At 39.7% G+C, this 24,809-nt stretch overlaps 5 protein-coding genes and 2 pseudogenes across 7 annotated transcripts in view; 5 read left to right on the plus strand and 2 right to left on the minus strand.

Annotated features, from left to right (window-relative positions):
• Positions 1-1,265, plus strand: part of LOC101298293 (fatty acid 2-hydroxylase 1-like) — a 3,426-nt gene extending 2,161 nt beyond the window's left edge. Inside the window, exons 5-7 of the mRNA XM_004293657.1 lie at positions 146-251; positions 644-790; positions 907-1,265. Coding sequence (XP_004293705.1) covers positions 146-251; positions 644-790; positions 907-1,026 — 373 coding nt within the window. The 3' untranslated portion in view covers positions 1,027-1,265. The remainder of the gene's footprint in view (positions 1-145; positions 252-643; positions 791-906) is intronic.
• A 698-nt stretch (positions 1,266-1,963) lies between these two features.
• On the plus strand, positions 1,964-8,938 carry LOC101305834. Its single transcript, XM_004295384.1, has 8 exons — positions 1,964-2,252; positions 2,378-2,492; positions 2,900-4,383; positions 5,048-6,462; positions 6,658-6,785; positions 6,867-7,477; positions 8,030-8,142; positions 8,341-8,938. The coding sequence occupies exons 1-8, from the start codon at positions 2,199-2,201 to the stop codon at positions 8,660-8,662; spliced, it is 4,242 nt and encodes a 1,413-aa protein (XP_004295432.1). The 5' UTR covers positions 1,964-2,198; the 3' UTR covers positions 8,663-8,938.
• A 365-nt stretch (positions 8,939-9,303) lies between these two features.
• On the plus strand, positions 9,304-10,914 carry LOC101306125 (annotated as a pseudogene). Its single transcript, XR_184361.1, has 5 exons — positions 9,304-9,471; positions 9,561-9,602; positions 9,726-9,974; positions 10,063-10,336; positions 10,527-10,914. The product of XR_184361.1 is annotated as a probable protein phosphatase 2C 28-like (transcript).
• A 1,831-nt stretch (positions 10,915-12,745) lies between these two features.
• Positions 12,746-14,185, plus strand: LOC101293172 (annotated as a pseudogene). Its single transcript, XR_184199.1, has one exon. The product of XR_184199.1 is annotated as a putative UDP-glucose flavonoid 3-O-glucosyltransferase 3-like (transcript).
• A 2,085-nt stretch (positions 14,186-16,270) lies between these two features.
• On the minus strand, positions 16,271-17,866 carry LOC101306416 (tetrahydrocannabinolic acid synthase-like). Its single transcript, XM_004295385.1, has one exon. It carries the CDS (start codon positions 17,864-17,866, stop codon positions 16,271-16,273), a length of 1,596 nt encoding a protein of 531 aa, XP_004295433.1.
• Positions 17,867-19,031: 1,165 nt separating this feature from the next.
• On the plus strand, positions 19,032-21,155 carry LOC101306708 (tetrahydrocannabinolic acid synthase-like). The gene has a single exon (XM_004295386.1). The coding sequence runs from the start codon at positions 19,524-19,526 to the stop codon at positions 21,153-21,155; it is 1,632 nt and encodes a 543-aa protein (XP_004295434.1). The 5' UTR covers positions 19,032-19,523.
• Positions 21,156-21,531: 376 nt separating this feature from the next.
• On the minus strand, positions 21,532-23,172 carry LOC101303097 (G-type lectin S-receptor-like serine/threonine-protein kinase At1g11410-like). The gene is made up of 3 exons (XM_004293674.1): positions 22,934-23,172; positions 21,980-22,480; positions 21,532-21,858 (listed from the first exon to the last, which is right to left on the minus strand). Exons 2-3 carry the CDS (start codon positions 22,419-22,421, stop codon positions 21,611-21,613), a joined length of 690 nt encoding a protein of 229 aa, XP_004293722.1. The 5' UTR covers positions 22,422-22,480; positions 22,934-23,172; the 3' UTR covers positions 21,532-21,610.
• Positions 23,173-24,809: the final 1,637 nt, after the last annotated feature.

Raw genomic sequence — 24,809 nt, forward strand, 5'->3', positions numbered from 1 at the left:
TCTCCTCTCTCTCTCTCTCTCTCTCTCTCTCTCTCTCTCACACACACACACACACACACACATGTTCCTTAAGTTACTTGTTCATGTGTATATATGTTTTGTTATTATTTGAGAATAATATGGCAGTATTCTGATATTGCGTTAGGGGGAATACCGTACATTATCTTCTCCATGGCTGCCATCACAAACACCCAATGGATGGTTTGCGACTTGTTTTTCCTCCGACTGCAACAGCAATCTTATGTTTTCCGGTATGTTATTTTCTCTCATCCTTGTAGTCTTACCATGTGGTCACTTACTATGTTGTGCCTCAGAATACAATGTGTGCACATACTTAATGATTATTCTGAATCTGGAATGTTATATTAATATTTTCTTGTGTAAAACAATAGTTTATGCCCTGCATTGTGTGAACCATGTTACTTTGCCTATCTTTGCCATGTTCTCAATATTGGAAATAACTGAATAGCTGTTTGCAATATTGACATTGAATTATTGTGATGTAGAAGTATACTTGCACATTGTTATTATTCTTTAAAATCGTCTAGGTACCAAATTGTTCTTTGTGTTCATGTATTAATTTTTTTTTTCCCTTAAAAAAATGAATCTTTACCTGTTGTAACTCTACCCTTATTGTTGCCAGTTCTATAACTTGGTTAAGCTGATGTCCTCCCCCTCTGTTGCTCCTGCTTTATTTGCTGGTGGTTTATTGGGTTATGTCATGTATGATGTTACCCATTACTACCTTCATCATGGTCAGCCATCCAGTAAGGTACCCAAAGATCTCAAGGTAAACATCACAATTTGTTGCATGCTTGCAATAGCTTCATAATAGACCAATACTGTTTCTCCTTTCAAGTGTGTTTGCGGTATCAGGGTCAATAAGATGTTTGCTTGTTTTTGCAGAAATACCACTTGAATCATCACTTCAGGATTCAGGACAAAGGCTTTGGGATAACTTCAAGTCTATGGGACTGGGTGTTTGGAACACTTCCTCAAACCAAAGCTGCTAAAAAGAGTAGATAATTCTCGTAATTGGTTAGAATAGTAAGTAATATCAGCAAGCTGCTCAACGTACCTTTGATTCCTTAACATTCTTTGTTCTCCTAAATTTATTGTTTGCATAAATTTATGTTTTCGGGGTGGGGTATCACGGTGGTTTCAAATTTTGTTGTTCTGTAAATTAAGAATGATGTACTCAGATTCCCTGGTTGTTTATTAAGCAATTCCTTGTCTATAATGTGTTGTTTCTCGTTTTGCTCCTTAATCTGATCCTTGCATTTTGAGCTGTTTTGTTGATGAGGGTTCTTTCGTACATGCTCAATTCGAGTCTTTCAGATGTTTCATGTGGGATCTGTTATGCCACCTTGTTTTGATTGTCCAACCCGCATAATCTGAGATCTTTTATCCGTTCGTTACCATGATCGTAAAGCATTGCTCATTGGTATAGAGCAGACATTATAGTCGTAATGAAATCTGAAATCATCTGTAAAACAAAATAGAAATACACGGTTTGACGATTAAAGGCTATCATTTCCAGGTTAGTAATTGACTAGTTGAAGCACGTTTACTCGTTTAGAATGAAAGAAGTTATGAATCAGAGACAACTTGAATGTAAGAAGTCATGAATGGATTAGAGACGGAATGGATATGAAAATGATTCCTGAACCCATGTCCCAAGTCCGAGTAATGAGCACCCATTATGATTCCTTCATGTAATTAGTACACGCGAGAATACTTTTACTTGCAATCATTCTGACTACTTTATGTGCTATGTTAGTAAAAGATGAATTACCTCGTAATCATTCATTTTCATTCTGAGTAACTATGATTAGAAATATGATAACACGGAAGGAAACATATTGGGCCCGACCCAATCCACAAAGCCCATTCGTTTTCATATTTTTACATTTCCAGATCCAACACAAAAAAGAAATAAAAAAGGGAAACAAGAGGCGGTACGGGGGGTTTAAAAGGATCCGACTATCCGAGTGAGCGACCCAAATCCCCTCATTAGGGTTCCCTCTCTTCTCTCTCTTCTCTCTCCCGATTTCCTCTCAATCAACCAATATAGGCGTTGCCCTCTCTCTCTCTCTCTCTGCGTAAAATGGAAAGACTGCGGCTTTAGGGTTCGTTCGCTTCAGCAGCTTCGTCCCTGCTGAAATTCGCTTCACTTGTCATCTCTCTCACTCGCAGCAATGGCGGCGACAGCGCCAGTGGAGCCTGAAAAGGCCAATCCATGCTGCGCCGGGGTACGCATTCTTTCGAATCGCTTTGATTTTATTTTCAATTAACTTATTGGAGTGATTTCTGTTTCGATTTCGATATTCGGCTAAGTTTGTGCTTTTTGTTGTTGTTGTTGTTGTTGTTGTTGCAGTGGCAAAGGAAGTATTTGAAAAGTGAGAAGCTGCGGAATCATCTCCGGGAAGCTGTAAACATCCTTCAGAAGGGGACCGAAGAGGTTCAGGCACAGCATTCTGCTCTCAAGAAAGGTAAATTTCTCAGCGTCTCTCGAAACTAATACATCTCCCGGTATTTGTTAGGTAGATGTTGAAATGATTATAATGTCTCGACTTGATTCGGTGAGATTGTTGTGGATTAGATGCTAAGGTTCATAGTAATGCAATTAGTGTCGGATGCAAAACAAGGGTACTAATTGAATTTTTATGCAGTACCAGTCTTACGGAAATGTAATGATTGCAAAATGAATGTAAGTCTAAGATTTGAAGAGCCCTCTGTGGCAGGACTAAGTGAATTAAAAGTTTTCATGAAAAAGATTTTGTTTTTTTAATGTTGGAGAAGAACAAGCTCTCTTTTAGTGTGCTGGGATGTTGTGCTTATTAAGCTGGGTAGTGAACAAATTTTCTAAATTTCTCTTATGTTGTTTTGCATTTTGTAGAATATGAGGAGTTGCGAGTGCTGGCAGATATTGAGAAAGAGGAGAAAATGAAAGAATCTGCTGCAAGGGTCTCTCTAGAGAACGAAATTTCTGAGTTGAAATGTGAGATACTTTCTCTCAAGCAGCGGGAAGGTGCAGATTCTCAAGATAAGGATGAAATAGAGATTCTTAAAGGCCAGGTCTCTGACCGGGAAGAGGAGATTAGTCGTCTTAAGGAGCTGATTGAGAGAGAGAAGAAAAGAGCAGAATCAGAAAGTAAGAAAGCAGAAGTGGAGAAGAAAAGGGCTGCCGAAACACAAAAGAATATGAAAATTGAAAAAAAGAAGGCTGATGAGGAAAGGAAGCGTGCCAATATTGAAGGAGAGAAGGCGGAGAATTATAGGCTTCAGTTGGAGGTATTGGAGAAAGAAGTTGCTAAAGCAAAATCTAATTCTGAAGGGGAAAAGGAGATTAGTTCTCTCAAGGAGCTTATCGAGAGAGAGAAGAAAAGAGCAGAATCAGAAAGTAAGAATGCAGAAGTGGAGAAGAAAAAGGCTGCTGAAGCATTGAAAAGTATGAAAACTGAAAAACGTAAGGCTGACGAAGAAAGAAAACGTGCCAATGTTGTAGGAGAGAAGGCTGAGAATTATAGGCTCCGGTTGGAGGTATTGGAAAAAGAAGCTGATAAAGCAAAATCTGTTTTGGCTTCTGAAACATTAAGGCTTGAAGTAACGAACAAAAATATTGAAGCAGAAAAACAGAAGGTCGTAAAGGAGAGAGAACGTGCAAATTCAGAGAAGGCGAAAGCTGAGGAACTGAGGAAGCTTGAGGAAGCCAACAGGAGAAAGACCATTGAAGAAAAATCTCGTGCTGAAAGTTTGTCTCTGCAATTGGTAGAGAGTAGAAAGAGGGTTGATGAATTACAAAAAGAGCTAAACGAAGTTAGGTGTTCAACAAAATTGCATGCGGATCTTGGTGTCCAACCTCATGGTAATAGAATTGATGCATCCAATGAGATTTCATGTTTGGAGGAAGCAAACAAAAAATATGAAGTTGAAAAGCAGAAGGCAATGAAGGAGAAAAGGCGTGCAGACTCGGAGGCGTTGAAGACTCAAAAGCAGAGACAGCTTGCTGAAGTAAATTTGAAGAAGGCCGTTGAAGAAAAATCTCGTGCTGATCATCTATCTCGGCAGTTAGATGAAGCTAAAAAAGAGATTGAGGAATTGTCAACTAGAAAGTTGATTGAGGTGTCTGCTGTACAACAACTTGCCAAAGGTATGGATTCTGAAAGTGTGAAGGTGAAACTCTTAAAGAAACGGCTTAAGCTTGAGAAAATGCAAAGCAAGCATTCTAAGGAAGTGGTCAAGCTGGAAAGAAATCGCAACAGTATCCTACATCAAGAACTTGGTCGCTTGAAGTTGGACTGTGATCAAATTTCACAGCGGTTGTATATGCTTAATAACTCATTCTCCTATAATGCCGAAGGTATAGATGACCTTGAAAAGGTTCGTCCTCTTGTTCAATTCGTTTTAGTCAACCCTGTTTAATTTGAATCTATGCTGATATTGTTAGTAAAGATGGCACTGGTAATATTGTTAGTAATGATGGCACTGGTCAGGGAATCTCTACTCGAAACATAGTATTTACATGTTTTAGCTTTTGCTGCTCTGCTTTGCTTTTAAGTTCTCTTTCCTTTTTTCAGGCGTGGTTGATGACAAATGAAACTTGTTCATCTGATGGCTTTTAGTGTTGTATTCTGGTGGGTAGAGAATAAGCTTGCTCATTATACTAATTAGTGCATGCTAAGTTGTAAATAATGCCGGAGTTTGACAGTGAGGTTCAAAATGAAGTGTGATGTTGCCTCCTGACATTTCTCAAATAAAGATATACAAATCTGGAGAAACATATATATTATTCTGTCTTGTCCAGTTTGTTTAGTTACTGAGCGTCTTAGATAATGGAACACTCATCAAACTCTTCTTCTCACAGCTAAGATAAGGGAACACACCTTTCAAAATACAGTTTGGCTTCTAAATACCACATTTTAAGTTCTTGTCTTTCATACTAAATTAATTTTTTGGATAATTCGAACATATATGTGATGTTATCCGTCATTGCACAAGCTTGTAGTCCTGTAACGTTAACTGAATGGCTGTTTTCACTTTGCAGACCTGGAATATCATGAAAAAGCAACGGTTAAGCAACAAGAATTACCAAGAGTCAGATTCTTTGCAGATGAATCTTCAAAGTGGGACTGACTTTCTGAAACCTGGCTTCCCAGTTTTGGATGCATCAGATCCTTTCAGGGAAGCCATGCAACATACTGGACCTTATCCTCTATCTGGAGGAAACTGCACTGGATCTATTTCAGGTATTGATTCTAAATTAGAGTCTCCTAGAGGCTCTAAGAGAAACATGTTAAAGAGTTCTGCAATAAATTCAAGTACAGCATCTTTTTCTGATGGACAGTTGGTGGGCTCACAGGAAAAAGGTGCATTTTCTGTTACCGTGCCAACAAAATTGGTTGACGAAAATGTGCAGCCAGCAATATCCCACTTGTCTACTGAGGTTATCAAAAGAAAGTGCGATGAAACTATTGATGTGGTGGCTGAAAACACTGTCAGAAGTCCTGTACGAACTAATTGTGTTGGAAAAGTTAATGAGTATAGCAGGAAGAGAAAGAGGATAATAGATGCAGTTGAATCAATTGAGAATCTATACTGTGAGGGTAAAAAGTTCCACCAGCAGGTAGAGGAGAAGCTATCTGATTTGCATTGTTTGTTAAGCAATAAATCAAAGAAACCGGTTGAAGAAAGACTGCACGAGGAGAGAGAGGCACTTTGTGGAGGAAAATGGGTATTGACAAATGGTTTGGTCAGGAATGAGCAAAATAACGCAGATAGATTCAAAAATGAATGTGCCAATGTCTGCAGACAAGTTTCGGAAATTGGGGGTGAGCTGATAGGGACTGCCCAAGCAAGCAGAGACCGCATAAGTGATTCTGATTTTAGTGATATAGCAAGTTTTGATGAAGTTACAGATGGGAACTACCTGAAATTGTTAGAATTGAACAATCCTGCTGATGAAGAGTGCTACAGGATGGCAATGGAAGTGCCATTGTCTCCTACACTTCCCGAGTTTGAGGTTCAAGCTGTTGAAGCTTCTCAGGTCAATAAGATCAATCCTTCAATAAAGGAATCCATCTGCAACGGATATTCAAATAAGAATGGTGGTCATGTTGATTGTTGTGACATACAAGGCCTGAATGGGAACGGTTCGGGTAAGTCTGTAGCAATGGGTAAACCTTGGGACATCCAGGTGCATGATGCTGGTGCTGAAGTGGTGTCTAATGCACCTATATTAAGAAATAAGGCTATGTTCCCATTTGGAAGTGATGGTGCTGCGGGTGGCAATATTTTCCAATATCATGTTGTGTTTTCAAATACTGAAGACAGCAATAGCCTCTCTAGGATATGTGATGCATCCAGAAGTTGTATTGCACAGTGCTCCTTGGCTACTCATACGGAGTGGATCGTGCGAGATATTCTGTTTGCTGTTAAGAGTGAAGAAAAACTTCTTCCGAAGTAAGTAATTCATGGAATCGAGACAGTCAAATTTTCTCTTTCCTTACAATGTTTCGATGTGTTCTATTTCCCTATCTCCTAAGCAAGCTGTTTAGTTCTCATTGGAGATGATTTTGATTTTGTTTTTACTTTTTCAATGTCTAGATCTTTATACTGTGGATATTTCTGCTATTTGATTCATTTTGTTCTGTACAGGGAAAAGGTTTGTGTATTATTTTCCTTGTTGCTGCTTAACTTCACCATTGCTTCTTCAAGTAAATTTGGGAGCATGTGTTGGGAATCAAAACCCTGCTTAGATTCTTTTGCTCAACACGTGTGCTCAGGTTGGTGAATATTTATCATTTTATTGTTTTCTTATTCTTCTGTGGTCCGTTTTAGTTATGATTATTTTCCTTTCTGTGCAGTGAATTCTGATGGTGATGGCAGAAGGATATTTTCAGAATTTGGTTGTTTAGATGAATCCCTTGGTCTCATAGAGGATTTCATAATACAAGGGAGAGTTTTTGTCTGTATGGATGCACCGACAATGGATGAGTGCCACTCTAGCAGCTTCCTACATGGCAACATAGATATATCCCCTCGTCCAGCATCAGCAGATGAGTTGGTGGCAGGGAGCATTGTATTGGCATCACTATGTGCAGCATTTGATCACATTGGTTTTATTTGTGAAACTTCCTACAACATTTTGCTGATTAAGGGATTAGATCGTTCATTGGTTCTGAAGATGCTGCATGTTTTTGCTTACATGGGTAGGGAGAAGTTTTTCAACTTCAGCAACTATAGTTTAGTGAATGTCTTGAAATCTATTGTTAGATTTCTCGAGGGAGTTAGCAATTCAGGAAATGAGTTCTGTCCGTGTGTTGAATGCCCATTTTCAGATGATTCTGTTTCTGTAGATACTGCTATATCATTTCTTTTAGAAAGGGTAATGCAATCAGACAATTCAAATACAGATCTCACACTGTGTGACCTCAGCGATCTCCTATCATTGGTGGAGTTGGTTGCATCTAACATGGTACTTGCTAAAACCTCTTTGAGTTTATTTTTCACACTATTTTCTTATTATGTTTTCCAAGACCTAGGGATAGATTGTTTCTCTGCTTTACATGATTGCCTTGTTACACCTTTCTAATTTAAGACTGTTTGTACAAGTTCCTGCCGTGTTGTTCTTAGCACTTGATAGCTTGGAGGTGTTAATCTTTTTGTATGTAATGTTCTATGCTCTCGAAATGTTTGAGGGAGATATTTAATAGAACTGTTTTGTAGGACCTCGATAAAAATGTTTGATTCAAATGTAATCAGTATAAAATAGCTGACAGAGGATCAAAGTAGATGGATGAAAAATGGGATGCTGATGTTTGTATGTTTGGATACTTTGGCAACTTTTTTATAATTAATACTTTTCCATAGAAGTATACAAACTTGTTATTTTATCATATTGAGGAGTTAATTCCTTCTAATGGTTCTTAGAGAGTTTTGTTGTGTTTTGTTTTCTTTGTTTATTATTTTTTTTTCGAGCACTTATTCTTAGAGAATGATGCCTGAAAGTTTCCCTGTTTCAATGTAGAGCTGGACGTGGACCAGTGTCAAAGTTGTTCCTCAGCTGATGAAAATTGTGGAATCATGCAATGCGGAGAATGTTATTGCTGGAGTTGTTGTCCTCCTTGGTCAACTTGGGAGGTATGTTTATCACCTAATTTGCTTGAAACTTTGTTGTTTTCTTGCGTCATATGATATGATTTAATAGCTGTTTTCATTTACTGTTTCTTGCTTGGAGCTGCTTTGACATTATCTAATCTTAAAGTAGGCCAAACTTTGTCATAGCAGTACCTTCTGTTTTTGATGTGCCAAGTCTAACAACATGCTCCTGATTTGTAGGCTTGGAGTTGATTCTGTTGGCTATGAAGATAAAGGGGTGAAATTCTTGAGAAACGAGTTGTCTGCTTTTTTATGCCGTGACTCGGCGACCAGTACAGGTCTTCCTACTCAAATTGCCACCGTCACGTCTATGCTGAGTCTGATGTCTTCTGATTTCAGAACAATTATCCAGAGTAATGTGAATCCTTCCGGCATTAGTAGTCAATCCGATCCGGCACAGTCGATAAGAAAGTGGTTTTCTTTGCTGCCAAAAAAGCAACAGGAGTTGTCATCCAGCCTTTTACAAGCTGCTAGTGTAGATAAGAGCCGAGATACTCTGTGAAACTGCAAGGATGCTCTGACCTGAAGGGGAGAATTCTTTTATGCAGGTTGTAGCCATAGGATTTTTTTTTGTGAGGGTAGGAGATTTTGGTCAAATTTTTGCCATTCTATTAGGGTTCATGACCAAAAGAGAGTAGGGTTAGTAGTGTTATGACTGTATCTTGAAGAAATTGAGGATTCATGACAAGAGCAGTGTATATATTCCTTAGCCATTGGGTTTTGGCTTCTTGTAGCTCATCTGTAATTTTTCTCATGAGAATGGAAATGTTGTCCTTCGACAAATTACGTCCATTGAAGTCTTTGTACATGATGAAATGTGTGCAAGTCTGAGCTGAGAAGGTTCCAGTATTCACTATGGCAGTGAAAAGTGGCAAATTTCTAACATCCATCTCGCTAGTACATTCTCACTCTGCCCTACCTCTTTGATTTGGTAGGCGAAGTCCATCCAAACTCTCTGTGCAGCTCTCCAACGGCTGGTGGCCACTTGTAGCCTCCTTCACAAGCGGCGTTGGACACTTCCTCATAAACCCTCTGCCTAGGTGTCCCTTTCTCGCCATCTCTGTAGGACACCTATGCACAAAATCACAAGCTAGCTTAGCTTTCCCTCCTTAATTTATACCTCACTGGTTGTAGAAAACCCTCGTGAGATTTGAGGAAGAATTAGCAAATAGTGATGATGAAGGCAAGTCATTACACTTGAGAGTAAACCTTTCATTCAGTATCACCATACACTGATAGATACTGCACACAATCTTTTACTTGCAGAGAAGTAGGCAGAGCTTGAAAGTTGATGCCAATCGTATAGTTTAGGTAGCTATAAGCTTAGTTCACCAATATGATTAATGTCGACTGTGTTCAAATATGTACACTAAAATTCGGGCAACATGGTTTTGCTGCAGATCACAAGACTTTCAAAAGCTTAATTACAGAACAACATGATGGTATGTCCTCTGTATCACTGTATGTGATAATATGCTTTGGTAGAGAATCTCATCTTCAGTCTTCACTTGGACATATCTCTAAATTTGTGATGTATGTACGTGTGTGTGTGTGTGTGTATGTAGCACAAAGATGGACATGTGTTTTTGAGGGAATATGAAGATGGTGATAAGAAGCTTAGTAGTCGTAAGGTCAGCCATGGATCCAATTTGGTGAGGGGACAAATGGACCATGGAATGGAAGATTATCTCGTGGCAGAAACTAGAGAAGTAAATGGCTATGAGTTGGGTTTGTATGCAATTTTTGATGGCCATTCTGGTACAAAAGTTGCAGAATACTTTCAAGCTCATCTATTTGATAACATACTAAGTCAGGTTTATGTTTTGATACTTGATAAGTTAATAGTGTTTAACTCTCTTTGTGATTGCCATATATGTTTTACTTGGGACCTTGTTTATGCAGCATGAATTTTGGACCTACCCAATAGAAGCAATCAAGAGAGCTTATAAAGCTACAGATGATGAGATTTTGGAAAAGGTGGCTGAATCAAGAGGCGGATCCACTGCTGTCACAGCAATACTTATCAATGGAGAGAAGCTAATTGTAGCCAATGTCGGCGACTCCCGAGCAGTTTTATGCAGAGATGGTTTGGCTGAGCAGTTAACAGTAGATCATGACCCTCAGAAGGAGAAGGATCTTGTTGAAAGCAGAGGTGGTTGTGTTTTTCAGCTGCCAGGTACTTAATTAGGCCTCCATTTTGGGAGCATTTTATCTACTTCTTTGCTTAACATGTTCATTCTTTTGGCTTAACCCACATTTTCGTTACTAGCAACTAGCAAGCATGCATCTTTAGGGTTTAGGGTTTTTGTTCATTTCTCTAATTAGTCTTGATAAATAATAGCAAAGCCTGTGTTGTGATGATTCAGGAAATGTTCCTCGTGTGGATGCGCAACTTGCTATGTCGCGGGCATTTGGGGATGGTGACCTGAAGGAGCACATAACTTCAGAACCAGATATCAACATCAACAAGATCGACACTGATGCAGAATTCATTATACTGGCAAGTGATGGTTTGTGGAAAGTGAGTTACATACACTATCACATTTATGACTTCTCTCTTTCTGAACTGAACATGAGATTAATCGAGTTGATCAAAAATTTTATCTGTTCATCCAGGTGATGTCAAACCAGGATGCTTATGATTGCATTAAGGGTCTAGATGATGCTGAAAAAGCAGCAAAGAAGTTGATTCAGATAGCATTATCCAAGAAAAGCTATGATGATATCTCTTGCATAGTTGTGGTCTTCGACTAGATAGGCCTTTTAGCATTCAGCAAGTCTTTGTTCATGTGAAATTGTGAAAGTTAATTTCCTTGGATCAGTTAAGAGTCTGCCAAGCAAGAATGCAGTATATTAATTTTCATTGTGTCTTCAGTATTGTTTTCGTGTTATGCACTTATGCATGCACCTAAAACAATTTCTGCTAATATAGAGAGCTGGATTGATTAATTGGCCAAATAACTAAATGGTAGTGACCCTAACGCAATTCGATTTGGCATTGCATGCAAATGTAGGACTGTTATAATTACTAGGGAATAGGGATCAGCTAGTATATATATGTCACAGTTGGTTACACTAATATATATCATAAGCTGGTTACACTAATATATATCATAAGCTGAAGACTATATTTAACTAGATATTTGAAGACTATATTTAACTAGATATTATGCGGCCTCGCGCCGTCTCTATATATATAAGCAAACCGTGTTTTCACTGTTCATGTGAACAGTGAAGAGACCTTATACCTCTGTATTTTTTTTTACGTCTGTCATTATAACGTATTTTGACTGATTTGTCCTTAATTGGCTGAATGACGGTGTTACCCTTAATTTTAATTTATTTACCATGCTGCCATTGGTTTCTACCCCTAATTTAATTTTATTTACCATGTATGTCATAAAAAGACAGTAGTGCCTTGTTTGCATTTTATTTTTCTTTAAAAAAAATAAAAAATTTATGGTGCTTCCCGTTGTGACCTCTGTCGGGATTGATGTCAAAACGTCTCTTCAGTATCGGTGGGTGACATCTATCTCTTTCTAGCTCGCAACAAGACACGGGCAATTGCAACTTGAATATTAATCTACTGAATTTATCCTTATGTTTTTTAAGCTATTTTAGTTTTGCCACTCTCTTAGTTTTTTCTTTGATTTGAATTCTGTCTCTGCATTTTTCCTTTATTTCAGTTCTACCTTTTACCCCTCAGTTTTCTATTTGAGATTTGCCCCTCCTTTCTTCCTTTTTTTTTTTTCTTTTTTTTTTTTTCAGTTTTTGGCTTTCTTTCTGTTTTCCTACTCAATTTTTTTGGTTAATGGTATACATTTTTTTTATCAAATGCACAATTAATGTACTACACTATTATGAGTCGAACTCATGACTTCTCACTTATAAAGGGAGACTTATGTCACTATACCAAATGATACTGGGCAATGCTATACAGTTTGCAAAAGAGAAAATTGTATTCTAAAAAAAAAACAACAACAATAATAATGATATTAATATTAATGAGAGAAAATTAAATATTTTTATATTTGATTAGTGTCAATTGTGTTTTAAAAGCAATCTTTTGGTATTAATGAGGTTGATGGCACAGAGCTGATATTATGACTTCATTCACTTAGAGTAATTGATGTTGAACATGTAAATGTTTACAATAAATTATGTTTTGATCAAATTTATGGATTCAACTTACATATCTAAAAACAATAACATGTTAATTTCTTAACTTTTGTATTGTCTGATGTTCAACTTATGACATGTATTGATGAACGCTCTTTATATATATTATTTGCAATTCTACAATTCTTGGTTGTTGATTTTTGTTCAGCTTTCTTTCAAAATGACAAGTAGATTTCATGGAGCTGTTGTTTGTAAGTTCCGAACAATAATTGATTAAATTAATGAAAAATTACATAATAATTATTAAACTAGCAGAAACCGCACTCCCACACGCGCGCAAACGTGTACGAAGGCTAGTATACATATAAATAGACATCTCTATCAGCTTAGCTTTTCATTGCAATACCTTCACACAAATTATATCTTCTTCAGAAAACTCTTACGCACCCGGTCTAAATCTCCCAAAATGAAGCAATCGGTAGAGATAGTGTTCATCCCATCCCCAGGCATTGGTCACCTCGTGTCGACGGTGGAGGTGGCAAAGCTCCTCCTGTCTCGAGATGACCGACTCTTCATCACTGTCCTCATCATGAAGTTTCCGTTCAGCTCAGACCCCATTGATGCCTACATTGAATCCTTCGCGGACTCATCCATATCACACCGGATCAAGTTCATCAACCTCCCACAACAGAATATCGAGACACAAGGTAATAGCACCATCAACTTCTTGAACTTCAGTGGCAGTCAGAAAACCAACGTTAAAGATGTTGTCGCCAAACTCATCGAGTCCAAGACCGAGACTCGACTCGCCGGGTTTGTCATCGACATGTTTTGCACATCCATGATCGATGTAGCCAACGAATTGGGGGTTCCTACCTACGTGTTCTTCACTTCCAGCGCAGCCTCTCTAGGGGTCTTGCTCCACCTTCAAGCACTTCGTGATGACCAAAACAAAGACTGTCTTGAGTTTAACGACTCCACTGCTGATTTGGTAATTCCGAGTTACGCCAATCCATTGCCTGCTAGAGTCTTGCCCGGTGTCCTTTTCGATCGCGAAAAGGTCGGAGGAAACGGGTTTCTCAACTTAGCCAAAAGGATTAGAGATGTCAAGGGTATTCTCATAAATACAATGACAGAGCTGGAGTCGCATGCCCTTCTTTCTCTCAGTTCCGATGGCAAGCTCCCTCCGGTGTATCCGGTGGGACCTATACTCAACGTGAAGAGCGATGACAACAATGACCAAGTGGATTCGAAGCAGACGTCTGATATCTTGAAATGGCTCGATGATCAGCCTCCGTCGTCTGTAGTGTTTCTATGCTTCGGGAGCATGGGAAGCTTCAGTGAAGACCAGATGAAAGAGATAGCCCGCGCATTGGAGCACGGAGGGTTTCGGTTTCTGTGGTCACTGCGTCAGCCTCCACCCAAGGGAAAGATTGGTGTTCCCAGTGACTATGCCGATCACACGGGGGTGTTACCTGAAGGGTTCCTTGATCGGACGGCGGGAGTCGGAAAAGTTATAGGCTGGGCGCCACAAGTTGCCATCTTATCCCATCCAGCAGTTGGAGGTTTCGTCTCTCATTGTGGGTGGAATTCAACTCTGGAGAGCTTGTGGTTTGGAGTGCCGGTTGCCACTTGGCCCTTGTATGCTGAGCAGCAACTAAATGCTTTCCAGCTAGTGAAGGAACTAGGGATAGCCGTGGAAATTGATATGAGTTATAGGAAGGACGGTCCGGTTGTTGTGACCGCAGAGAAAATTGAGCGTGGAATAAAGGAGCTGATGGAGCTCGATAGTGATATAAGGAAGAGAGTGAGACAAGTGAGTGATAATAGCAAGAAAGCTTTCATGGATGGGGGGTCCTCATATGCTTCGTTGGGACACTTCATTGATCAAATTTAAAGCTCATGATCGATCACATTCGGGATCGATCGGAAAGCTTTGTTATTATTATGAAATATGAGCTAGCACGGTGAAGAAATGAATATGGAGTTCTCTATTTGCAGAATGTGCATTTTGTACTGTTTTTGCTTATTGAGTCTATGTTTTGTAAGCGAGATGCTCTATATGGAAATCTTATGATATTTTCTTGGGTTTTTTTGCACCAACAGTGTCTAACACTTACATAACTGACAATATGGTATCTGAATTTACAAAGTGATACCCAGACTCTATTTTTCGTATCTCCGTGGTACCTGCCGTCAACTTCCGTCACGTTCCCGTTAACTTTAACCACATGCCACGCATGAGACTCAATACATTAGAGTAAAAAGTCCGATTTAACCTCAATTTGTTTTATGACATGAGAATCGTAACACTTTTTCCTCCAAAACCTGATTTTCTGACTATGACCGACTTTTTCCCCCTCCAAAACTTGACATTATGACTAAGACTTGGCTTCTTTTTGCCTCCAATTTTTCCCTCCCGAATTTATCTGAAATATGAATTATTCCCTCCAATTTTGAACAATACATGTTTAAGTACCATATCAAAGACAAATGTAACTGTTCTCATTTATGGATGTAAACCTCAGAAATTGACAATATATATCAAACTGAATTATAAGTTAACAACCACATTCATTGCTCTATGGTCCAACATTTGTTCAAGAAAATGTCATCCAATGTCATCAAAAGAGAGCAATTACACCAACTGTTTTTCATATCATCAAACAATCCGACATGAAACATAACAAAAACTAGTTGTCTGATTCATAGCAAGTTAACATCACGCCTCAAAATCCCACCCATTCAGATTCAGTTTGTGCCTTTTTTGCTGCTGGGTTTTGGCTACTTTGAGTTGGAGGTGTGCGCATGCATTGTTTGTGAACCAGAAGCCCCTTCATTGGCACCTTGGTTAGACTCCATGGCCTTTCGCTTCTTCCAAGCCTTCTTAAACTTAATGATCGATCTAATCTTTTAAGCTGCTGTTAACCTTTGAGTTGAAGGTGCATGCATTGTTTGTGAACTAGAAGCCCCTTCATTGGCACCTTGGTTAGACTCTATGGCCTTTCGCTTCTTCCGAGCCTTCTTAAACTTAATGATCTGATCTTTTAATTAAGCTGCTGTTAACCTTGATGAGACTCTGGGTGCCTACATGTGAAAACATAACCATATCCATCACAACCACAAAAATAACAAAAGAAAGAGAACAAGCATAGTAATATAGATAAATATAGCATTTAACTCTGGGTCCCACCATCCTTGTTAACCTTAGTACAACGTAACATCCTTCCCAGCAAACAAAGGAAGAACAAGATCGTTATGGGGATCACATTGATGAGATAGAAGAGGATGTTAAAAATGCACGCTGGCATGCCTCAAAAGCAGTACTCATGTTGCTTCTGGGGACCATTGTTGCTGCTGCATGTGGTTGCCGATCCCCTTGTTGATGCTGTTGACAACTTCTCAACAGCTACGAGTATTCCTACATTCTTCGTCTCCTTTGTTATTCTGCCTTTTGTTAGCTCCAGTGAGATTGTGTCCACTCTCATTTTTGTCAGCCGGAAGAAGCAGAGATCGGCATCACTTGCCTACTCCGAGGTTCAATTCTACACCACATTTGTGTTAAATAGCAATTGCATGGGGGAGAAGCTCTAACTACATGTGTACTTTCTGGTGCAGATATATGGATCAGTAACAATGAGTGACATCCTTTCCCTGGCAGTGTTCTTAGGTCTTGTGTACATCCGAAATCTGACATGGAGCTTCTCGGCGGAAGTTCTGGTCATTATAATCGTCTGCATTCTGATGGGGGTTGTTGCGAGTTGCCGCACCACCTTCCCTGTTTGGATGTGTTTTGGGGCTGTAATGTTATATCCCCTATCTCTGTTGCTAGTTTACATTCTTGAATATGTTTTTGGGTGGTCATAGACGTCAGTTTTAAGCTGCTTTTCATTGATTCATAAGACAATAAATTTGAAATCATCTTGTTATCATGAAACAAAGCCAAGTTCTTGGCTCAACTAAACTCAGAAGGAACTCTTGGCCTGATTGATTAGACTCTTCCTATGCCAGACAAAACACGAAGAGGAGGGATGCTTTGCTGGTTTCTGAAGAAGTTATGTGGATCAACTTTGCTCTTCACTTCTGCAAGTCTCTTGAAATTGTTCTTGAAGTACTTTCTCCCCCAACTACTTGCTTCCATGTAGCTTGTGTTGGTGCCTCTGTTGTTGGTCCCCAACTCAAGGTCCTTATAATTGATATAGGCACCCCTTGGGGAGTTTGACACATAAGGCTTCATAAACCTATAAAGCATATCCAGCCAATACATATGTTTGTTGGCTTCACTAACCTCATTCACATCCCACTTCACTAGGTACTGTATGTTGTACAGATTCCCTTTCCTATGAGGAAATGGAATTTCAAATTCCGAAATCTCAGCCATTTTTCCACCATAGGGGTCCAGTATCATGAAAACTAGTTGTTCTTGCATGAACCTCTCCCAAATCCCTTGTAGCACGATTTCTGGAATAGGGTTTACTACATAGTCGGATTTGGCCTTGAAATTGCTCTTGTAGAGTACCTCCTTAGACAACAAGACCTCCAAAGGCTGGTCTTTTTTATATCCAGCGAAGTACTGAGCAGATTGGACCCAACTCATTTCAATGCAGTCTTTTGCTTCCAAACCCAACTCTGGAAAGCTCTGTTTCATCAATGGCATGAGTGTCTCGATCCCTCCCAGAAACAAAGAATTGAAATCGGCTTGGACTTGTTTCTGACTCCCACTCCCTACATTTTGAAGGATGACTCTCATGAAAAGATCCTCATGGAAGTTGTGTGCAATGTACTGCCACCTATTCACAAGGCTACTTCCACCTTGTGAAATTAACTTGCTCACTGTAAAACCTGTCACAACTTTTGGGACCTGAACCAATTTGATCTTCCATGAAACAATGATCCCAAAACTTGCTCCCCCACCTCCTCTAATGGCCCAAAACAGGTCCTCACCCATTGTTTTTCTGTTCATGATTTTCCCATTTGCATCAATCAAAATTGCATCTATGACATGGTCAGCTGCTAGGCCATATTTTCTAATCAAAGTCCCAAATCCACCACCACTAAAATGACCTCCAACTCCAACAGTTGGGCAAATCCCAGCTGGGAATCCATGGACATCACTTTTCTTCCCAATGCTATAGTAAAGCTCACCTAGTGTAGCTCCTGACTGAACCCAAGCTGTTTCATCTGCAAGGTTGATATCAATGGACTTGAAGTTGATCATGTCAATGATGATGAAGGGGGTCTTGCAGAGATATGAGAGCCCTTCATAGTCATGACCTCCACTTCTGACCCTGATTTGTATGCCACGTTTTTTGCTGCACAGCACAGCTGCATGGATTTCGGACTCGTTGAAAGGTGTTAGAATGAGAAGAGGCTTTGATGTGGAGTTTAGCCATCTAGGGTTTTGTTGTGAGGATTTCAAGATAGATGAATAAGAAGATGAGTTTGAGGTGTGGATAATTTGAGAGACTTCGCTGTAGTAACTGAGTTGAGTTGTCATGCACAGCCTGAGAGGTTCAGTGGTTGGATCAGAACTTGCACATGAAACTAAACTCAGAAACAAAGAAAGCACTAGTACTAAGAACTCCATCTCTTGCAGATTTGAGCTTGAGACGTCTTTGGTTGGCCACACATATACATCTGCTTCATGCACTTATATGCTTAGTACGTTCGGCTTGTTATCCTGCTACACTGCATATAAACAAAGAGCTAAAGTGAAATTAGTGATGATTACTATGCAGCAAACAAGAGGATCTACCAGTTTTGGCCTTTTTTTATTTACTTCTGTCGGTATTCATCAATTAAAGTCTGTGCCTTATCGAATGCCCATTGCCAAGTTACCCACAATGTGTCGACATGTAATGTAAGCAACCTCTTGTACTTCTGGCTATATTTTCATGGATATTGCTAAACAATCACCGAGTCCCAATCTACACCAGAAGAGATCAACAAAAGGTCTGACGCCCTGGCCTTATATATATGATAAATTGTCAGAAATTTCTACTAATTTAACATGGTAACTCAAACCAATTTACTGTAATTGATTGAAGTAGGTAGCTGCATGCTTGCTTCCTTGTCATTGGCATTTGGTTCTGCTTATGATTCGTGTTTGCATGCAAAATAAGTAGCTATGTGTCAAATTGCATGCATATATAGTTGATTAATGCACTTCTAGTTCTTTCTCGGTCTGTCTGTTTCTTCCGGTTTTTTCCTAGCCTTCTAGTGTCCAAAATGGATTGTATCCAACTCATTTCCCTGCAGTCCTTGGGCTTCAAACCTAACTCTGGAGCCAATCAATCGGACTAATTGATCAATGGTTCCTAGAAATAATGCATTGAAATTTGCTTGAATTGTTGCTATCCCTTTTGAATCTTTCACTACGAAGAAGATTATTCTTATGAACAAATCCTCAGGTACTTGGTCCCTTCAACAAATCAGTTATTCTTATGACATAGCTCTATAAAAATGAACCATGAATGCGATTAACAAACAACAAACCAGTTTTTACCGAAAAAAAAGGTCCATGAGATCATACTGTATGTTGCTTATTTTGTGTTATTTCTTTCCTTGGATTGAGCTCAATCAGTGCAATTAGGAATAATCAAGATGTCTCTTCAGATTCTTCCATGTTTCAATACTGTGAATCTGCTTCTGGCACTTGTAACCCAATACAGAAAATGATGCACTCTAGAAGTTAATCATTGATAATCTTTACCAACTTATCAAGGCTAGGTGTTAAAGTTGCCAACACAAAGCTAGTGGTTCTTGGAGAAGCATTGCGCCTAAATCAATAGGTCTTTTGAAGTGGACTACACCGTGCTGATGAGACACATAACAGGGGCAATTCTCTGCAAATTTAACACATCAATCCATTGATAGAATTTCTTGTACAGCACAACACATTTCATCCATCTTTAGGTCCTCTACTCAAGCCTCAGGTTCAACTGTTCAAGTGTTCAACAACACCACAATCGAAAGCCTCGAGTCATGTTAGCCATAGTAGGCTCAGTGGGCAATCCCAGTTGGTAGTGGGGACTGGGGAGGCCACGTTATAGGACACTCTGGTGTTAAATAATAATCCACAAAACACTGTGAAGACTATTTACCCCAAAGGACTGACACCAACATCACATGACATTTGCATTAGCTCATCAAGGTGATACCAAGACACATTTCATGCTTCTATAAAGCAACACACACTAAGCTGATTCCTCAACATAAGTACCAAGAGAGTTAAACAAGGCAGCATGGTGCTTCCAAACTGTTCAAAGTTTCTGCTGTTTCCTTTTCTTCTCCTGCTATCGTCTTCATCTTCTTTGGCACATTCTCCATCATCTAGTGAAGACGTTTTTAGCCAGTGCCTCTCGTATCACTCTAAGGTTTCAATTTCATTCTCAAGCACCATTTTTACCCCAAACAACTCTGCCTTCACCACCATCCTACAATCAACTGCGGAGAACCTCAGATACGTAGTCCCTTCAGCACCAAAGCCAGAGTTCATTTTTACACCAACACATGATTCCCATGTTCAAACTGCTGTTATTTGCTCAAAACAGCTGGGAATACATCTTAGAGTCCGGAGTGGAGGCCACGACTACGAGGGTCTCTCCTATGTGTCCGAAATTGAAACACCTTTCATCGTCCTAGATCTTGCCAAACTTCGATCAGTTAATGTTGATATCCAACAGAACAGTGCATGGATTCAAGCTGGTGCCACCATTGGCGAAGTTTACTACAGAATTGCAGAGCAAAGCGCAACACATGGCTTCCCCGCCGGTCTTTGCACGAGTCTAGGTGTGGGAGGTCATATAACCGGAGGTGCATATGGTTCCATGATGAGAAAATATGGCCTTGGGGTTGATAATGCTGTCGATGCTCAAATAGTTGATGTAGACGGCAGAATTCTTGACCGAGAGACCATGGGAGAGGACCTGTTTTGGGCAATCAGAGGAGGTGGAGGAGCAAGCTTTGGAATTATCCTGTGGTGGAAGATAAAGCTGGTTCCAGTTCCATCAACTGTGACAGTTTTTACAGTTGCCAGGACCTTGGAACAAGATGGAACAAAGCTCCTACATAGGTGGCAACAAGTGGCTGCTACTGAGCTTGATGAAGATCTTTTTATTAGAGTTATCATACAACTAACAAGTGACAGCAAAAGTGGCAAGAGAACTGTCACAACTCTTTACCAAGCTCAGTTCCTCGGAGGGGTTGAAAGACTCCTCTATGTTATGCAAACAGGCTTCCCGGAACTGGGATTGACCCGAAAAGATTGTACTGAAACCAGTTGGATCAAATCTGTGATGTACATTGCAAACTATCCTAATGGAACTCAACCAGAGATTCTGCTCCAAGGAAAATCTACAACCAGGAGTTACTTCAAAGCCAAATCAGACTTTGTCAAAGATCCGATCCCTGAGACCGGGCTTGAGGGACTGAGGAAAAGGTTGATGGAAGAAACCAATCCTGTGTTGATTTGGACACCATATGGGGGAATGATGAGCAAGATATCGGAGTCGGATACACCTTTCCCTCACAGGAAAGGAGTCCTCTTCAAGATTCAGTACCTGACTATATGGCAAGCTGCAAATCAAGACGAGGCAAAGCACATGGACTGGATTAGGAAGCTTTACAACTACATGGCTCCTTATGTCACAATGTTTCCGAGGCAAGCATATGTGAACTATAGGGACCTTGATTTGGGGATCAACAAGAAGAGCAATTTAAGTTTCATTGAAGCAAGTTCTTGGGGTTATAGGTATTTCAAGGACAACTTCAACAGACTGATAAAAATTAAGACCAAAGTGGATCCTTATAACTTCTTCAGGCATGAGCAAAGCATCACACCTCTTCCACTCACTGTAGGAAGAACAATGAACTAGATATGATGGTGGTAGCAAAGTAAAGGGCTATGAGTTTTTTTTATCAAAGTTAGCATAAAACTTCATCTGTTTGAAAAATAGTAATCCTGAATCTAAATTTACCAAGAGTAATAACCAGCAAATTGGAGAGTATAGTCAGACCAAGTTTATATGCAGGAATAATGATTGAATAAATGTGTCAATGATATGCAGCAATCTATGTAGCAATCCTGATCACTAATATAATACTAGGTACTATTGTGTGTATTTTATATTCTAGTGCTCATTGCCCCAAGTAGTTCAAAATGAACTCTGGATTCTGAAATCTCAACAATCATATTCTTCCTTGATGGATGTAATATGCTCCTAAGAGTAATCCTCAAGTCAGTGACCAAGTAAACTAAATATAATTGGACACAATCAAAGAATAAAGTTTACATGCATTAGAGACTTTACTTGCTACACTTCTTGAAATTTCATAATATACAGAGGTCAAGATATATCCACAATTTCTTAATATAACTAGTCCTGCTCCTGTTATAACTTTGTAATAACAAAGACAATTTAATGGAGTTGAACCTCTCATACGTACCTTCAGTCTTTCTCTTGATAAGCCACCAATAGGCCAACATGATAAGAAAAAGTGCCAGCAGAACAGGTAAAAGTAGAACAACAAGAGTTCCCCTTCTTCTAAGGAAACCTCTTGGTTTTCTGTCATTCTCAGCTGCAAGTGAAAGCAAGTAAGAAATTAAAAACAGATCACCATGACAAGGAGCATTTACATGCAAGCCAAAATTTCCAGTACGGTGATGCCTAGCAAAATCATAATCTCATTTGAGTAGTACCTGACTCAGTTCCATCTGCTCGAACATAGAAATCTTTTCCCTGCTCTGCCAATATTAAACTGTCCATCAATTCCCCATACCATGCCATGCAACCACCACCTCCATCAATTTGTAGACTTGCATATGCGACACATGAACAATTGTTCTTCTTACACTCACTTTCACCCATCTTTGTGTCCAGCAAAGCTGATATTGATGCATATGGAAGCTTCACATGTTCCACCTTCACAAATTTCTTTCCACACTTGTCAGATTCTTCTACCTGCTTACTCACACACCCATCTGACCAGATCCCCTCAGACCAATTCACTGAAGAATTTGGTTGATACCCTGGCAAACATGAACACTCGGATTGTATATTGTCAAGACTACATTCACTGAAGGTGCCACAATGTCCGTATGGGTGACACTGAACTTTGGCGCTGCCCACAACTCTGTCCATTGCCCCTCAACATCATTCCATGTTAGGTGCTGAAGTATGCCATTAGTCAACCACAAGTCCTGAAATTTCAGAGGATTTCTTAGAAGAATCAATCAAATATGTCTCATCTTCATTATTGACAAAACTGTAGTTATATGCATAAGGGTGCAGAGAATCCATATGCTTTTCCCATGTCTATTAGGTTCTGTGACCTTTTGGCAACTACCAATATTCCACCATCATACTAACAGTAACATAACACCTGTATGAGCAAATTTTACATTCAAATAGGTTCTGATATTATCAGCATTAATCAACACAGTTCATCAAAAGCACCAATCTTTTCAGTTTAAAACACTAACCCTATTCACAAAAGCATCAGTAACAAAACCCCAACACATAAACAAGCCCAATCTTTTCAATCTCTTCTTCCTCTTGTGAAACCCAGACACAGAGTCACTTCACAAACCAAAACCCAAAGCTCCAAAAGCATAAAGGAAGCAAATTTCAGGGTCTAGTTTGAAGGTGGGTACCTGAGACCTTAAGAGCCCTCTTGCTGACGTAACGGCCACGCAGAGCTGCGGCCAGAATCGCCGCGTCTTCCGCCTTGTCTGCTACCATGAGAGAGAGAGAGAGAGAGAGAGAGAGAGAGCTCAGGTCGTTGTTTAATGCGGTCCAACACCCACTGCAGGCACTTGGAATGGTACGAGGCCGTAGCTGATCAGAATTTTTCATATAGCAATTCGATAAACCAAGTCTGGACTTAGTACGCTGGGAGACGTAATCAAAGAGGGACCGTTCTGATACTAACTAGAAAAGGGTCAAACGAGGATCTGGATCCTCTCCTAATAAACCTTTGCTAATATTTCCTAATAAGAAGATCTAGACCGTTCATTTTTCATAGACGGTCAAGATGTTAACAAGGCTATTTCTCATCTACTCTCTTATTACTGTCTCGATCAAATTCTCATCCCATTCTCTCTCTCTTTCGTCCCGGAAATCAATCTCGCCTCTGTTCGAACCTCTTCCCAACCTCCGGCTCCGGTGTGGAGGTGTCCTCCACGCAGAAGACCCATTTGCTCTGGGACCGAAATCTCTCTTTGACTCTTCTGATTACCGGTAGCTTGAATTGCGTTACATCAACAGTTGCCCAAAGTGGGACTGTGTTTCGTCTCCATAAAACTTGTTTTGAATTGCTTTTTGAAGGCACGAGCACGTTGACAATTATTCTGGTGATTGAGAGTTTTGTTGTTACTTCTGTTTTCGGCAGCATATTTCAGTGATATGTGTGTTGGTGCAATTGCGTGCCGACTTGAGAGGAATGAAGGTGGGGTTGTCTGTACATCATGACATTGATTTGGTGTTGGGATGTCCAGGATGTCCAGAAAGACTCATAATTCTGATATGCAGTACAAGTTTCTTGGATTCAAGTTTCTTTGATCTTTGTCACTTCTCATTTATGTTTGATTAGTCTAGTTGCAGACTTGCTAAATCATTAGAAGGCCGAGTCATGTGAGCATTTGTTATGTTTCTACAGACATGACTCTGCCTCTTTCCATTAAATCATTGTACCGAGACATGACTGTTAATTGAAATTTTTTGAAGTAAGTGGCACCATGTCTGCAGCTGAAGCATGCTTTAGTCGGAAAGTTCCTTAAACTTGATAAAAACCAATTTTGATCTGTGAGCATTAGATATTGAACTCTGAATCATAAAGTGTTCACATGACAAAAATCCAGATTTGGCTACCCTAATATACTAATTCATAGAAGACATAATTATGCTTTTGGAATTCAAAAAGGTTTACAATGGTTAGTTAGTGATTGTATCTCAACTGTGTGGAGTTCAGTATCATCTCCACTGATGCGGAACATAAAGCAAAAATATTAGTATCTTAAAGATCCATAGCCCACAAAAACAAAAATTAGAAGCTTAATGCCATGTACATGACCTCATCAAGCTATAATCTGGATGTGGTTGGTCATTGTACTTCAAGAGTTCAAGGCATCTAGCTGAACAGCTTCTTCTGCGCTAAACTAGAGCACAAATCATATACAGAGAAATAAGATGTCTTTTGTTGCATTCCGTCCAAAGCCAAGACATAAGCCTATCAAATAACCCACACAAAACGACCTCATTTGGATGGTCACCTGGTCACCCACTACTCGAACCGACCCTTCAACTCAAACCCTGCACAACTGAAGTCTCCGGCCATCCTGTTATGGGCTCAAAAATCTTCCGAGAAAAGGAGTCCTCAGTCCGGCGAGCTCGCTAGCCAGATATAGAGGGCCCAAGCCGCCGTGGAGGACACCAGAGCCGGAGGTTGAGAAGAGGTCCGGACGGAAGCAAGATTGATTTCGGGGACGAGAGAGAGAGAGAGAGAGAGAGAGAGAGAGAGAGAGAGAGAGA

This window comes from Fragaria vesca, linkage group LG3, assembly GCF_000184155.1.
Source record: "Fragaria vesca subsp. vesca linkage group LG3, FraVesHawaii_1.0, whole genome shotgun sequence".
Lineage (NCBI taxonomy): Eukaryota > Viridiplantae > Streptophyta > Magnoliopsida > Rosales > Rosaceae > Fragaria > Fragaria vesca.

Excerpts from the sequence above, each read along its gene's own strand:
- LOC101305834 (XM_004295384.1), top strand. The coding sequence starts at position 2,199 with ATGGCGGCGACAGCGCCAGTGGAGCCTGAAAAGGCCAATCCATGCTGC. Across the intron at positions 2,253-2,377 it reads CCAATCCATGCTGCGCCGGG|TGGCAAAGGAAGTATTTGAA; the intron begins GTACGCATTCTT and ends TTGTTGTTGCAG. Across the intron at positions 8,143-8,340 it reads CTCCTTGGTCAACTTGGGAG|GCTTGGAGTTGATTCTGTTG; the intron begins GTATGTTTATCA and ends CCTGATTTGTAG.
- LOC101303097 (XM_004293674.1), bottom strand. The coding sequence starts at position 22,421 with ATGGACAGAGTTGTGGGCAGCGCCAAAGTTCAGTGTCACCCATACGGA. Across the intron at positions 21,859-21,979 it reads AGCAGATGGAACTGAGTCAG|CTGAGAATGACAGAAAACCA; the intron begins GTACTACTCAAA and ends TTTCACTTGCAG.
- LOC101306708 (XM_004295386.1), top strand. The coding sequence starts at position 19,524 with ATGGTGCTTCCAAACTGTTCAAAGTTTCTGCTGTTTCCTTTTCTTCTC.
- LOC101306416 (XM_004295385.1), bottom strand. The coding sequence starts at position 17,866 with ATGGAGTTCTTAGTACTAGTGCTTTCTTTGTTTCTGAGTTTAGTTTCA.